This window comes from Ranitomeya imitator, chromosome 4 (assembly GCF_032444005.1).
Source record: "Ranitomeya imitator isolate aRanImi1 chromosome 4, aRanImi1.pri, whole genome shotgun sequence".
NCBI lineage: Eukaryota > Metazoa > Chordata > Amphibia > Anura > Dendrobatidae > Ranitomeya > Ranitomeya imitator.
Window position 1 is genome coordinate 351,138,176 of NC_091285.1, and position 16,389 is coordinate 351,154,564.

The 16,389-nt window shown below is 46.8% G+C and overlaps 1 protein-coding gene across 10 annotated transcripts in view; it reads right to left on the reverse strand.

Annotated features, from left to right (window-relative positions):
• Positions 1–16,389, reverse strand: part of KIF21A (kinesin family member 21A) — a 237,285-nt gene that overhangs the window by 63,068 nt on the left and 157,828 nt on the right. For all 10 annotated transcript variants that reach the window (XM_069765004.1, XM_069765002.1, XM_069765000.1 and 7 more), the window contains 2 exons: positions 15,344–15,538; positions 15,154–15,255 (listed from right to left, as the gene is read on the reverse strand). In XM_069765004.1, the coding sequence (XP_069621105.1) occupies positions 15,154–15,255; positions 15,344–15,538 (297 nt within the window). The remainder of the gene's footprint in view (positions 1–15,153; positions 15,256–15,343; positions 15,539–16,389) is intronic.

A 16,389-nucleotide genomic window follows, 5' to 3' on the forward strand; every position in this document is an offset into this window, starting at 1 on the left:
TACCTGGTCGGCAGCTGTATCCTGCAGCTGCCGGCCCTTTAACCCCCAAGTGCACGGTGCACGAATAATGACGTCATCGGGATGGGTGGGGTTAGTGGCCAATGGGCTCCAGTCCTCTTGTCCAGGAAAAGGAGTTGCTGCCAGAGAGTCCAGAGTGATCTTTGTGCCGGCAGCTCTGTGCCTGTCTGCAGGTGATCTGTGCCCGTCAGCTATGTGCCCCCTGTGATCTCTGTGCCCCCACCGCTATGTGCCCCAATATGATCTCTTTGCCCCAACTATAAGCCCTCTGTGATCCCTGTGCCCCCAGCTATGTGCCCCCTGATATCAGTGCCCCCCCCCAGTGATCTCTGTTCCCCGTGATCTTTCTGCCCCCCCTGCATCTATATGCCCCCCTGTGATTTCTGTGCCCTCCAACTATATGCCCTCCTGTGATCTCTGTGCCCCCAGCTATGTGCCCCCCTGTGATCTGTTCCCCGTGATCTCTCTGCACCTCCAGCAATATGCCCCCCTGTGATTTCTGTGCCCTCCAGCTATATGCCCCCTGTTGTGAATTCTGTGGCAGAGCTCCCTCCTGTGGTCACGGGTGGTACTTCTGCTGATTCTCTCTGTGAGCTTCCGTTGGTGGAGGGAAGTGGTACTACAGCTTCTGAGTTTCCTCCCTCAGGTGATGTGGTGAGGTCGTTAGGTGCTGCTCTACTTAACTCCACCTGGTGCTTTGATCCTGGCTTCCTGTCAATGTTCCAGTATTGGACTTGTTTTCCTCCTGGATCGTTCCTGTGGCCTGCTGCTCTGCATAGCTAAGTTTTCCTTTGCTATTTTGTTTGTTTTTTTTCTGTCCAGCTTTTCTATTTGTGTGCTGGAAGCTCTGGGACGCAGAGGGTGTACCTCCGTGCCGTTAGTTCAGTACGGAGGGTCTTTTTGCCCCCTTTGCGTGGTTTTTAGGGTTTTGTGTTGACCGCAAAGTTACCTTTCCTATCCTCGCTCTGTTCAGAAAGTCGGGCCTCACTTTGCTAAATCTATTTCATCTCTACGTTTGTCTTTTCATCTTAACTCACAGTCATTATATGTGGGGGGCTGCCTTTTCCTTTGGGGTATTTCTCTGAGGCAAGGTAGGCTTATTTTCTATCTTCAGGCTAGCTAGTTTCTCAGGCTGTGCCGAGTTGCATAGGGAGCGTTAGGCGCAATCCACGGCTGCCTCTAGTGTTTGTTGGAGAGGATCAGGGATTGCGGTCAACAGAGTTCCCACGTCTCAGAGCTCGTTCTATGTTTTTGGGTTATTGTCAGATCACTGTATGTGCTCTGACCTCTATGTCCACTGTGGTACTGAATTGCCTAGTCATAACAGCCCCCCTATGATTTCTGTGCCCTACAGCTATGTGCCCCCTGTGATCTGTTCCCTGTGATCTCTCTGCCCCTCCAGCTATATGCCCCCCTGTGATTTCTGTGCCCTCCAGCTGTATGCCCCCGTGTGATTTCTGTGCCCTGCAGATATATGCCCCCCTGTTATTTCTGTGCCCTCCAGGTATGTGCATCCCTGTGATCTCTGTGGCTCCCAGCTTTGTGCCCCCCCGTGATACCTGTGCCCCCCTGCTATGTACCCTCCTGTGATATTTGTGCTCCCATGTGATCTGTGCCCCCTGTGATCTCTGTCTCCTCCAGCTATATACCCCTCTGTGATATCTGTGCCTCTCAACTATGAGCCCTCCTTTGATCTTCGTGTCTCCCCTGGAAAAGCAGCTGTGAGAAGCAACATGATCAGTATCACCTAACATCACAGCTGCACCAAAGAGAAGCAGCTCCAGCCGTCACATTAAGGGTGAGTAACCCCAATTAATTGTTTGACTAAATATACCGGTGTAATTTTCAAGGTGATCATTTTTATGTGGCCCCCAAATGATGCTTGAAATGTCCAAATGGCTCCCGGCTGGAAAAAGGTTCCCCACCCCTGACTTAAACAATCCATATGTTCAACTTTTCAAGACTGCACTTGATTGCATGGCAAGTGACGATTACAAAGTTGTACTCAGAGCTGACAAAACACCACAAGGTGATAACCATTATAATTTGTTATAACTAACCACAGTTCGTTACTATGCCCAGGCAATACCGGGCTCTTCAGTTAGTTTATTATATTGATGGGTGGACCGTACAGTAACAAGCAATTGTTATCATTACCCTTTGTGTCTCCCATATTTCCTCATAGATTGGATGCTTGCGAGCAGGGCCCTCACTCCACTTGGTATCTATCGATTTATGCGATTATTGTTATTCTGTAATGTATTTTATGGTCTGTACAAATCCCCTCTAAAATGTAAAGTGCTGCGGAATATGTTGGCGCTACAGAAATATTTTTGAATATTATTATTATTATTATTATTATTATTATTATTAATGATAACAATAGTTGCAGGGGTTGCAATCACAAACTTTGGCCCATATGAAACGACTATTAGACCTGCGATAGTTGGGGATCCTGTTGTGCATTGGGACCCACGAACTTCAAGTTACGCCTCTGTCCATAATGTAGGAGATCAGTTAAATCTCTTCAATAAACTTTATATGGCTAAAAAATGCACTAAACATTAGGGATGAGCAGACCGGTGGATGTTCAGGTACAGCCGGATTTTTTTTTAAAGTCTGGTTTGAGAACCGAGCTTGACCCTGGACCCCAAAAAACTCAATGAGGATCCAAAATTCTGCGCTGTAAAATGGCTGTAAAATGATCAGAGTGAGGGTTAGGGGCTGCAAAAGGAAGCAAAATGTGGGTAAGAGCAGGACAATTGCCTTGCAAGCAAACGTACATAGATAAATTACATACATAGCAATCATGGTAAAATAGGAAGTAAACAGGAAGTCGAGTTAAAAATTTTACCCTGTGATCTCTGTGCCCCCACCGCTATGTGCCCCAATATGATCTCTTTGCCCCAACTATAAGCCCTCTGTGATCCCTGTGCCCCCAGCTATGTGCCCCCTGATATCAGTGCCCCCCCCCCAGTGATCTCTGTTCCCCGTGATCTTTCTGCCCCCCCTGCATCTATATGCCCCCCTGTGATTTCTGTGCCCTCCAACTATATGCCCTCCTGTGATCTCTGTGCCCCCAGCTATGTGCCCCCCTGTGATCTGTTCCCCGTGATCTCTCTGCACCTCCAGCAATATGCCCCCCTGTGATTTCTGTGCCCTCCAGCTATATGCCCCCTGTTGTGAATTCTGTGGCAGAGCTCCCTCCTGTGGTCACGGGTGGTACTTCTGCTGATTCTCTCTGTGAGCTTCCGTTGGTGGAGGGAAGTGGTACTGCAGCTTCTGAGTTTCCTCCCTCAGGTGATGTGGTGAGGTCGTTAGGTGCTGCTCTACTTAACTCCACCTGGTGCTTTGATCCTGGCTTCCTGTCAATGTTCCAGTATTGGACTTGTTTTCCTCCTGGATCGTTCCTGTGGCCTGCTGCTCTGCATAGCTAAGTTTTCCTTTGCTATTTTGTTTGGTTTTTTTCTGTCCAGCTTTTCTATTTGTGTGCTGGAAGCTCTGGGACGCAGAGGGTGTACCTCCGTGCCGTTAGTTCGGTACGGAGGGTCTTTTTGCCCCCTTTGCGTGGTTTTTAGGGTTTTGTGTTGACCGCAAAGTTACCTTTCCTATCCTCGCTCTGTTCAGAAAGTCGGGCCTCACTTTGCTAAATCTATTTCATCTCTACGTTTGTCTTTTCATCTTAACTCACAGTCATTATATGTGGGGGGCTGCCTTTTCCTTTGAGGTATTTCTCTGAGGCAAGGTAGGCTTATTTTCTATCTTCAGGCTAGCTAGTTTCTCAGGCTGTGCCGAGTTGCATAGGGAGCGTTAGGCGCAATCCACGGCTGCCTCTAGTGTTTGTTGGAGAGGATCAGGGATTGCGGTCAACAGAGTTCCCACGTCTCAGAGCTCGTTCTATGTTTTTGGGTTATTGTCAGATCACTGTATGTGCTCTGACCTCTATGTCCACTGTGGTACTGAATTGCCTAGTCATAACAGCCCCCCTATGATTTATGTGCCCTACAGCTATGTGCCCCCTGTGATCTGTTCCCTGTGATCTCTCTGCCCCTCCAGCTATATGCCCCCCTGTGATTTCTGTGCCCTCCAGCTATATGCCTCCCCTGTGATTTGTGCCCTCCAGCTGTATGCCCCCGTGTGATTTCTGTGCCCTGCAGATATATGCCCCCCTGTGATTTCTGTGCCCTCCAGGTATGTGCATCCCTGTGATCTCTGTGGCTCCCAGCTTTGTGCCCCCCCGTGATACCTGTGCCCCCTTGCTATGTACCCTCCTGTGATATTTGTGCTCCCATGTGATCTGTGCCCCCTGTGATCTCTGTCTCCTCCAGCTATATACCCCTCTGTGATATCTGTGCCTCTCAACTATGAGCCCTCCTTTGATCTTCGTGTCTCCCCTGGAAAAGCAGCTGTGAGAAGCAACATGATCAGTATCACCTAACATCACAGCTGCACCAAAGAGAAGCAGCTCCAGCCGTCACATTAAGGGTGAGTAACCCCAATTAATTGTTTGACTAAATATACCGGTGTAATTTTCAAGGTGATCATTTTTATGTGGCCCCCAAATGATGCTTGAAATGTCCAAATGGCTCCCGGCTGGAAAAAGGTTCCCCACCCCTGACTTAAACAATCCATATGTTCAACTTTTCAAGACTGCACTTGATTGCATGGCAAGTGACGATTACAAAGTTGTACTCAGAGCTGACAAAACACCACAAGGTGATAACCATTATAATTTGTTATAACTAACCACAGTTCGTTACTATGCCCAGGCAATACCGGGCTCTTCAGTTAGTTTATTATATTGATGGGTGGACCGTACAGTAACAAGCAATTGTTATCATTACCCTTTGTGTCTCCCATATTTCCTCATAGATTGGATGCTTGCGAGCAGGGCCCTCACTCCACTTGGTATCTATCGATTTATGCGATTATTGTTATTCTGTAATGTATTTTATGGTCTGTACAAATCCCCTCTAAAATGTAAAGTGCTGCGGAATATGTTGGCGCTACAGAAATATTTTTGAATATTATTATTATTATTATTAATGATAACAATAGTTGCAGGGGTTGCAATCACAAACTTTGGCCCATATGAAACGACTATTAGACCTGCGATAGTTGGGGATCCTGTTGTGCATTGGGACCCATGAACTTCAAGTTACGCCTCTGTCCATAATGTAGGAGATCAGTTAAATCTCTTGGATGTTCAGGTACAGCCGGATTTTTTTTTAAAGTCTGGTTTGAGAACCGAGCTTGACCCTGGACCCCAAAAAACTCAATGAGGATCCAAAATTCTGCGCTGTAAAATGGCTGTAAAATGGTCAGAGTGAGGGTTAGGGGCTGCAAAAGGAAGCAAAATGTGGGTAAGAGCAGGACAATTGCCTTGCAAGCAAACGTACATAGATAAATTACATACATAGCAATCATGGTAAAATAGGAAGTAAACAGGAAGTCGAGTTAAAAATTTTACCCACAGAGCATGGAGCAGAATACCCCCATGGAATCTTATTAAAAATTTCACCTACAGAGAATGGGGCAGAGTATCCCCACAGATCCAAAATTTCAGCTCCAGTAGCATACACTACAGCAGACGATGATGAAAAGCTTGCAGTATGATTTTGGATCGAGCTGGCGGTCCGCCAAGAGGCTTGCTCTTGGCAGTCCAGTTAAAAATGTAATTCACAGACGATGGGGCACAACACCCCCACAGAATGTTATTAAAAATTTCACTCAGAGCATGTTTTCACAGATCACCCACAGAGCCAACCTTTTACCTTCAGTAGCGCACAGTTGAGCAGCCTCAGATAAAAAGCTTGTAGTTTGTTTCTGGGTCAAGGTGGCAGTCCACCGCAAGACTTGCTACCAGCAGTCCCAGACACTTTGCTTTGGGACGCCTCCCCAATGCTGTTGGCTAAAGGTCCCTTGATAAAATTAATGTGCAAAGCAGGCAACGACGCCTGAATACTCTCCAGCTACAGATAATGGAATAGTACTCCTTTTCTATTTTCTTGTCTGTTGGAACTGGGCCATGATTAAGAGGGGACCTGGTGCAACATAAAGCAAGATGCATTCAGTATAGCCAGGCAGTGGGGACAGTAAGCTTGACCAGGAGTTCCCTTATGTCGAGGTTCCAAGGAAACTGAATTACCCTTAGGGCTGAAACACTCTCCAATGATCTGTAATGAAAGAACGGTGTCGGTGTCCATCATCACTGAGAAAACGTCTTTGCCTGTGAAATAACATCAAGGAAAACAGGTTACATGCTACTCCCTGTTTCTGAATGTGTTGATAAGTAAAGAGGACTTTGAAAGTACAAGCTGGTATGGCTGTCTCATTCTGAAGACCAAAAAATTGACGAAGCAGCAGACGAATCAGAAGTGAGTATGAAAATCTTCCTTACTGAAACCATGCACTTCACACACACCCAGGGACATAAAAGGTCCCCCTATTTCTGTAGCGGGCGGAGGTGCCGATTGTATTACACTCGTCCATGACTACCACCCTGGGGCTTGATACATTTGGTGTAGTCGGCAGGTTACGGGTTCATCGCATGGAGAAAACAGGATGCCAGTGGCGCAATTGAAAGAGCGCCTGAAAATGAACAACCTGAAATATTGCAGCATATAAATTCCAAAATCGTGGACGGTTATGCCGATATCACAGTAAATGAAACTGAACAAATTAAGATGGCGGCCAACATCATGGATCCCAAGATGGAGGCAACCTGTGGTCTGAAATGGTGAAGTCCATTCCATTGCGGGAGTGGACGAAGCGTGAAAATGTGATCCACCTGTTGGAGGTTCGACACAGAAGACATGATGTGCTAAAGCTAGGGTTCAGCCCAGAATAGGAGGGAGTTGTGTTCCAAAAGAGAGAAGTGAAGTGAAAGAGGCATGGCTGAAGGCGGAGTCGCCAGCAGTCATGAGTGACACAGTGAGTGCGTCAGAAGGACGGCCCCCAGAAGGGTGGGCTGAAGAGAAAAAGAACGCACTGATACCAGGGACAGTCTGCAGTGAGGCGAGGGGAGAGCAGCAGTGAGAGCACATGAGAGCGAAATTAACAGATATCATGGCTTCCGGAGGTTACAACTGTACCCACAGAGCCAAAGGGTGCCTGAAATTTGGTGCTGTAGATTTATTTTTTTGCCACACTACTCATCAAGACACAGTGGTACAGTAAAATTATTTGTTTGTCCCAGAAATGGAAAAGAGACAGCTGCAGAGTAGAAATATTTTTTATGACTGTTACAGAACCCCCCAGCACCAAGAATGTTATGCAGTATATGTATGTATAATAGTTTCCATGTGAAATGCATCAGTCCACAGGTTGCGCCCCTGGACAAGATATTCTCTTTCTGACCTCCCCCCACCTTTGTAATTCCCACAGTAAATAGTGGCAGGCTCCGGCCCCCTGCGGCTATTGTAATGTATGTCTGGCCAGCTGTTTTCCTATTGGCCGGTCCTGTGTATCTGTGTTATATATTCTGTGTGCTGAAAATAAAGTGTGTTCTTAGACTGGAAATACGTGGGGTAGCAGTCAGCTTTTATATGCTCTCATGTAACCAAGGAATTCCAGCCAGCTTCCTTCATTCAGAATCTACATTAAAAGCAGAGTGGACTTCCTGAAACACGGGGTGATACGGTAAGAGGTACCCCAGCTTGGTAGACCCCGTTACAATGACCACAGCTCGTACAGAGATGGCTGCAGAGTACACGAAGAATCTTTTGGCACAGTACCATCACAGACATGTTTGCATAAAAGTAGAAAAATTTGTTTAGACACACATCACTGCTAACAACACGGTTAAAGTTCATTAAAACTTTTCGGTATACACAGTACTATCACAGACACTGGTGCAGAGTACACAGAGAGTGTTTTTTGAAAAAACTGTGTTCAAGCAAAACCAAATACTCTCCAGATGTGTCCTGTCTTGAACCATGAGGAACAGGTTTAAGTGGAGGAGAAGGAGGTGGATGTGGCGTAATAGGTGGAAGGGGTAAGAGAGGAATAATCCAACACTATTTTTATTTCTTATTTTTTGCTTCCTTTTTTAGGGAAATTACTTAAAAGAATATAAAACGAACCAAAGATAAACTAACAAGCAACAATCAGGGGGCGGAGTTCCAAGTGGAGGAAGAGGTGGATGTGGCAGTGTAGGTGGAAGAGGATGGAGTTTTTTATTTGTTTGATTTTTTTTAAGGAGACACTCAAATTAAACAAATGGCAAAGACAGTTAACGTTTGTCCGGATGCGGCTGGTATAGTTGTCTAGTCATCCGAAGGTATGGACAAGTCCTGTGGGATCCAAGCCTGGTTAATTTTAAGGAATAATAGCTTTCCCATGTTGGATGTGGACACACCCCCTGCCGTGCTAAACATACATTCCGACAGTACACTTGCTGAAAGGCAGGCCAGCACCTCCAAATCATAAAGGGCAAGCTCAGGCCATGTGTCCAATTTGGAGAACCAGAAGTTAAATAGGACAGACCCATCAGTTAGTATGTGGAGACGTGTGGACAGGTACTCTCCCACAATGTTGCTTTAATGCTGCTAATACGGACCATATCAGATGGTGGTGTGCTCATAACGTTAAACCACATTTCGGCCATGCTAACGCTGCCTTCCGAGGTGCTGCTGATAGTACCCCAGCTGTATTGGCAACTTCCTCATCCGTCTCTGCCTTGTTCTTCCACTGAGCGCCCGCTGACAGGCGGGAAAGCCATCAGTAGTTTCTCTACCAGTGTGCGCTACTTTCATGTATTTTGCGATCCCGCTCCAGTGACAGAAGTACTGATGATACATTGTTCTTGTAGGGAGGATATAGCAGGTTGGCCACCCAGTAATCTGCACTGGTAGCAATACAGGCAACTCGGCACAGCAGCATGTATTGGCTCATGTGTGCCAGGCTGCCCAGAGTCAACAACGATCTGTCCTCGGTGACAGGTGTATCGTCTGACCACTCTTCATCCCCCTCCATCCAAGCTCCAGTGATGCCCGAGAGCTGATCTGAACGCTACTCTGCTGTGAACACAGTTGTCCCTCCTCATCCTACTAAACTGTCCCCTGGCTGTACTGTTGGGTACCTGGCCGCTGTTGAAACAGTAACCCACTCCTCCGAGCCATGTGTGGATAAAAGGCCTGATAAAGGTGTGAACTGGCCTTGCTCCTCCTCTGCCACCACCTCATCCATCATTGCCTGAATAATTTTTGCAGCACGAATATAAGTGGTATAGTAACTTTGATGATTGCATCATCAGCGCTGGCCATATTGGTGGAATATTCAAAAAAGCGCCACATGGCACACACGTTCTGCATGGAGGCCCACTCATTGGTGGTCAAGTGATATTGTTCTGCAGAGCGACTAACCCAGGCATGCTGCAGCTGAAACTACCCTATTGCCTGCTGCTGCTTGCACAGCATATGTAAGGTGGAGTTCCACAATGTTTGTATGTCGCATATCAGCCGGTAAGCAGGAAGGCAGAAGTGATGCTGCCGTGCAGCAGGGTGAGAACGGCGAAAAGGCGCACACACTGCCTGATCTTTCAGCAGCAGCTCTGACATATGTAAGAAGCTTTTCAGGAAGCTCTGCACTACCAAATTCAGCACATGCGCTAGGCAAGGGACATGATCAAACCAGCTGGGCCCAGAGCTGCCACGAGATTTCTCCTATCATTGCACATCACCAGGCTAGGATTGACGGTCACCAGCACCAACCACCCATCTGTGTGCTGTTTGATCCCAGTCCACAGCTCCTGCACGCTGTGGGATTTGTCTCCCAAACAGAGGAGTCTGTAATTTTCCCCTGGCTGTTCTGAAGTTGGTGGTACAGGTTTTACTGTGACTACATGAGGAGGTGGTGGAGGAAGCAGAGTAGGAGGAGGAGTCGACCTACAAAGAGAAATGTCCAGCAATACTCGGTGATGGTAAGACATGGCCTAGAACGCCTTCTGCCTTTGTCGCAGCCACCACTACATTTACCCAGCGGGCAGTTAAAGAAATGTAACGTCCCTGTAATGTGCTGACTGGTCCAAGTATCGGTGGTTATGTGGACCTTGCTGCTGATGGCGCTACGCAATGCACACCTTATTTGGGCTGCAATATGTGTGTGCAGGATAAGGATGTCACGCCTGGAAAAGTAGTGGCGGCTGGGAACCACGTACTGCGTGACACCACCATCATTGTTGGTTTTTGTTTTGTTTTTTAAACTATTTGCCTCCACCAGTTGGAATGGCAGCATTTCAAGGCCAGTAATTTGGAAATGCTGTAATTCAGGACCATGGTTTGAGGATGGGTAGTGGGTATCTCCTCTTTCTCTTGAGGGTTTGGGGATGGAAAGCTAAACACTTCCATGGGACGATGTGGAGATGCTCGGTGACAGCGGTTTTTGGCACAGTACTTCCACAGATATGAGTTGCAGAGTACACAGCGGCCTCTAGCACACTATTCCCACAGGCGAGGTTGCAGAGTACACACAGCTGCTTTTGACACAGTACTCCCACAAGCAGGCTGCAGAGTACACACAGCGGCTTTTGACACAGTACTCCCACAAGCAGGTTGCAGAGTACACAGAGCGGCTTTTGGCACAGTACTCCCACAGATATGGGTTGCAGAGTACACACAGTGGCTTTTGACAGAGTACTCCCACAGGAAGGTTGCAGAGTACACACAGCGGCTTTTGGCACCTTACTCCCACAGATATGGGTTGCAGATTACACACAGTGGCTTTGGGCACAGTACTCTCACAGGCAGGCAGGGGTGCAGAGTACACACAGCAGCTTTTGGCACAGTACTCCCACAAATATGGGCTGCAGAGTACACAGCTGCTTTTGGCACAGTACTCCCCCACTGAGTGAAGTGCAGAGTACATACAGTGGATCTATGGCATCAAACACTGACCCTCACTCCAGCTGTGTCCATTTGGAACCGTACTCCCATTGAAGCACATACAGAGTACACAAAGAGGCTTTTTTGCAGATTGCGCAGTTTAATTCTGTCCCTCACTCCAGCTGCATCCTGTCCCTACACTAATCAGAGCAGAAGTGAGGCGGCACTCGTGATCCAGCATTTATACAGGCCGAGTCACATGATGCGCCAGCCAAATCACAGCCATGCCAATAGTTGGCATGGCTCTGAAGGCTCCGGAAGAGCTCAAAGCCTAAAATCTTGCTGATTGGCTGTGAACCAGCAATTAGACAAACTTTATTAGGCATCCGAACTCGAACAGTAAATCGGAAGTACATTAAAAAGTCTGTTTGAGGTTGGCTAACAGACACTAGTTTGGGTTCACTCATCCCTACGAAACATCAATAACAATGGCAAAATTGAAAAATAACTTCTCTTCAAACAGAGGTTACTATTAGAATACTAAATCTTAACTGGGTATAGGAGTTTCTAAAATTTTCTATAAAATGAAGGTATAACTAGAAAATTACATATTTATGCCTCTCTGGAGGCATAGATTAGGCAGGAACATCAAGAAGGTATACCCAGCTAAGGCACACTGTTTGTAATCTGTTCTTAGATTCACACTTCTCCTGTGTTCCTGTATCCTTCCCGCTAACACATGATACATGTCAGTTCTGTGCACCAGCACAGTACCATCCCTCTTTAGCCCATCCAAGGCTACAATTCCACAATGAGTTTTTAAAGTAGCATAATTTCTGCACCTATTATGTAAATTTGGTTACTTTTTTTCATTGCATTTTTAAGTGCATCTATCGTCTTTTTGACAGTTTTTTGTTTCTCTTTGGTATATCAAGTGTTAAATCAAACTGCTTTTCGGTATTTAGCTTTCAGTAAGCTTTATTGATACAGTTATATGTGGATTATTATTATTATTTATTTATATAGCACCATTAATTCCATAGTGCTGTACATGAGAAAGGGGTTACGTACAGAGGTATAGATATCGTTTACTGTAAACAAGTTTACAATGACAGACTGGTACAGAGGGGAGAGGACCCTGTCCTTGCGACTTACATTCTATGGGCTAGTGGGGAAGAGGCAGAAGGTAGGGGCGAGGCGGCGGCTCTGGCGATGGCGTGGCGGCGGCTCTGGCGAGGCGGTAGAATGATTATTGCAGGCTGTAGGCTTTCTTGAAAAGATGGGTTTTCAGGTTCCGTCTGAAGGAACCGAGGGTGGTAGATAGTCGGACGTGTTGAGGCATGGAATTCCAGAGGATGGGGGATATTCGGGAGAAATCTTGGAGGTGGTTGTGTGAGGAACGAATAAGTGTGGAGGAGAGTAGAAGGTCTTGGGAGGATCGGAGATTACGTGAGGGAAGATATTGGGAGATTAGTTCAGAGATATAGGGAGGGGACAGGTTGTGGATGGCTTTGTAGATCAGTGTTAGTAATTTGAACTGGATTCGTTGGGGAATTGGGAGCCAGTGGAGCGATTTACAGAGGGGAGAAGCAGGGGAGTAGCGAGGAGAGAGGTGGATTGGCCGGGCAGCAGAGTTGAGGACAGACTGGAGTGGTGCAAGAGAGTTAGCGGGGAGGCCACAGAGGAGGGTGTTGCAGTAGTCGAGGCGGGAGATGATGAGGGCATGCACAAGAGTTTTGGTAGATTGTGGGCTGAGGAAGGAACGGATTCTGGCAATAGTTTTAAGTTGGAGGCGACAGGAGGTGGCAAGAGTTTCGACGTGCGGTTTGAAGGACAGGGCAGAATCGAGAGTTACCCCGAGGCAGCGGATTACAGGTGCGTGATGCCGTTTACCATAATAGATAGGTCAGATAGGGGGGATAAGTGAGATGGGGGAAAGATGAGGAGTTCGGTTTTGTCTACATTGAGTTTTAGGAAGCGAGAGGTGAGGAAGGAGTATATGGCTGACAGACACGTCGGGATTCTGGACAGCAGAGAGGTGACATCTGGGCCAGAGAGGTAGATCTGAGTGTCGTCCGCATACAGGTGGTACTGGAAGCCGTGGGACTTTAGGAGTAGTCCTAGGCCAAGAGTATAGATGGAAAAAAGTAGGGGCCCAAAGACAGAGCCTTGAGGGACTCCAACAGAGAGAGGGCGGGATAAGGAGGTGGTGTGGGAGTGGGAAACGCTAAATGTGCGGTCGGAAAGGTATGAGGCAATCCAGGACAGGGCAAAGTCTTTGATGCCAAGGGAAGAAAGAATCTGTAGCAGTAGGCAGTGATCGACTGTGTCGAAAGCAGAGGACAGGTCAAGGGGTTTTGAAGCAAACGGTAGCAGTGATATAGGGCGGTAGCTGGGCATAGCAGTTGGGTCAAGGTTAGTTTTTTTGAGGATGGGTGTGATGGTGGCATGTTTGAAGGCAGAGGGGAAGGTACCAGAAGATAGCGATAGGTTAAAGAGATGGGTTAGGGCTGGAATGAGCATGTTAGTGAGGTTGGGGAGCAGGTGGGAGGGGATGGGGTCAAGTGCACAGGTGGTGAGGTGCGATTTGGAAAAGAGGCAAGTAAGCTCTCCTTCAGTGATGTTGGAGAGGGAGGTTATTCGGGATGGGCAGAGGTCTGGTATATGGAGTGGTTGGGGTCGTGGAACACTTAGGGTTTGCCTTGTTTGGTCGATCTTGTTTTTGAAGTAGGTGGCAAAGTCCTCGGAAGAGATGAGGGGAGTTGGAGGTGGCAGTGGTGGGCGGAGGAGGGAGGTAAATGTGCTGAATAGTTGTTTTGGGTTGTAGGATAGTGAAGATACAAGGTTAGTGAAATAGGTCTGTTTAGCGGAGGTGAGGGCTAATTTGAAGTCAAATGTAGCTTGTTTGAAAGCAGTGAAGTCGTCTGGCAGGCGTGTTTTCTTCCAACGCCGCTCCGCAACCCTGGATGCTTGTCGAAGTTTTTTTGTGAGATTGTTATGCCAAGGTTGCCTATTGGTTCGTCGCACTGTGCCATGCATGAGAGGGGCGACTGAGTCTATGGCTGATGTGAGAGTGGAGTTATAGAATGCGGTGGCGCTGTCCGTGTCGTGGAGTGAAGATATGGAGGACAGAGGTAGGAGAGAGTCTGAGAGTCTGTGAATGTCTAGATGTGCGAGGTTTCTGCGAGGATGTGGTAATGGCTGGACATGGGGGGCAGGTGAGGAGGACAAGGATGAGAAGGTGAGTAAGGAACAGAGGCGGGTGAAGATGAGGTCTAGCGTATGTCCGTCTGTGTGGGTGGCTGTGGAGGACCACTGAGTCCAAAGGATGAAGTAAGGGCCAGTAGCTTGGAGGCTGCTGGCTGGCGGGTGTCAGTAGGGATATTAAAGTCACCCATGATGATGGTGGGGATGTCAGCAGAGAGAAAGTGAAGGAGCCAGGTGGAGAATTGGTCGATGAAGGCAGTGGCTGAGCCCGGTGGTCGGTATATGACAGCCATTTGGCGACTCGAGGGAGCGTAGATACGGACAGAGTGGACCTCGAAAGAAGGGAGGATAAGGGAGGGTGGGGGTTGGATAGGGTTGAAGGAACAGTTTTTAGAAAGAAGGATACCCACTCCTCCACCATGTCTGTTGCCAGAGCGAGAAGTGTGGGTAAATTGTAGGCCACCGTAGCTCAGTGCTGCAGGCGAGGCCGTGTCAGGGGGCGTCAGCCAGGTGTTAGTGAGGGCCAGGAAGGAAAGGTAGCGGGAAGTGAAGAGATCACATGCGTTAATAGTATAAACGTATGCGAGTTTTTTAATCACGGATTTTCTGCGACGAATGCAAATCAATGGGTAAATCCTGCACATAGAACACAGAATATCTGCAAGAGATATTGACATTTTGCAGATCTGAAACACGCACCGCAGGTTAGCTCACGCTGAATAAAAAAAGCACAATGGGCATGAGTGGTCTATAAATTCCATCCATTTTGCTGAAACTATAAGACGCTGCATTTTTGACGCAGTGAAAATACGCAGCATCAAAAACTCATTGTGGGCATACAGCTTAAGGGATCTCTTTTTCCTTGTGCTGATCAACATTGATGCTGAGGAGTGTGCAATGCTCCCTCCCTCCTCTACTGTGTCTGCAAGGACGCACTGCACAATCATTTTAATAAAGTAAAAAGGCAGCTAAATTACATAAGCTTGGAGCTCTCCATTACCGAAATGGTAGGTGTCATTCAGATTTAAGGGAAAAAAAACACAATCTTATTCTGCTATTTTCTTTACAGATTAGTTGGGCCTTTGATATAACTATAAAGCGTTACCTTGCTGACAGCCATAGTAAGAAAATGGTCAAGGAGGTATCGCGCCTCTGTTAAAGTGGAGGAACTAATTATAGCAGTAACATCCAATGTATCTCCTTCTTCCTAAAAAGAAAATAAGCCAACATTTTTAATGGGGAAGAAAGAGGAAAAAAGGCAAAAGAAAATGTGAAAAAGGTCTAAAATAGCTTACCTTAGCTTCTTCCATCTGCATGATACTGGCCTGACAGTCGGATATACTGTCATTAATGTAGTCAATATTTGCACTCAAGGACTCAATTTCTTCATTCAGACTGTTAAGGTTTTTGTCAAGATCACCCGTCTCCTTCATAACCCGGTCACGTCTTCTTGTAACTCTTTCTTTCCTCTTTGTGAGCTCCTCTCGTTGCTGCGACGGAAGATAAAAACAATACAGTAAAGTAACACAAGCATGTTGTAGTATTTGACAGAATTGTGATCAAGTAAAACAGAAAGACAATACAGATAATAAAACCTGACTTTAACAAAAAAAATAGATAGGAGCACTTGACTGCTGCCGAGCTTTTTTACCTTCTCTCCAGTCGGAACAAAAAAAATTCATTTCTGTGCTGAAAATCTGAATAATTTCAGCCAGACTGGAATATAATTAAGAGTATTCTTGTCAACACAGAAGAGAATCCTCTCAGAGAAACGTAAGAAAACGTCTTATTTATAGTGCAATTCCAGGCAGATCTTCATTAGAACTTCCCAGTCTCAGCGCATTAATTTCCTCCTATGCAAATTTGCAAGGTGCCTATACAACATATACAACAGAGGGCCCGAGTGGAGGAGTACAGTGATTAAAGTCACCTTATTGCCAATATACCAGGCTGCATGTTTGGGTGATGACACTATTCTAGTCACCCAACTGCAGCGGTCCTGAGACAGGAGAACGGTAACGCCAACCCTACTGGTACAGACTATGAAGTGGCCTGTGCTGGATCTATTGCGGGTGACAACAGATGTGCATGGCACATTTTGCTATTTTCACAGAATCCATCAAGAAATTCAAACAATAAGAAAAAGGCAGAATACTGCTCAGTAGCACAAGTAAAGCTTACTTCTCAGACACCCCTTTCTGCTCTGCAGGTATTCGCTGAAGCTGCGCCTCACAGACGTCCTGCTCACACCCCCATTCCCCACTCAGGTTGTCCACACAGAATACTGAAAAAACTGAACTGTTCCCCAATTTAAAATAGACCCTTTCAGTTTCCTCAAGGT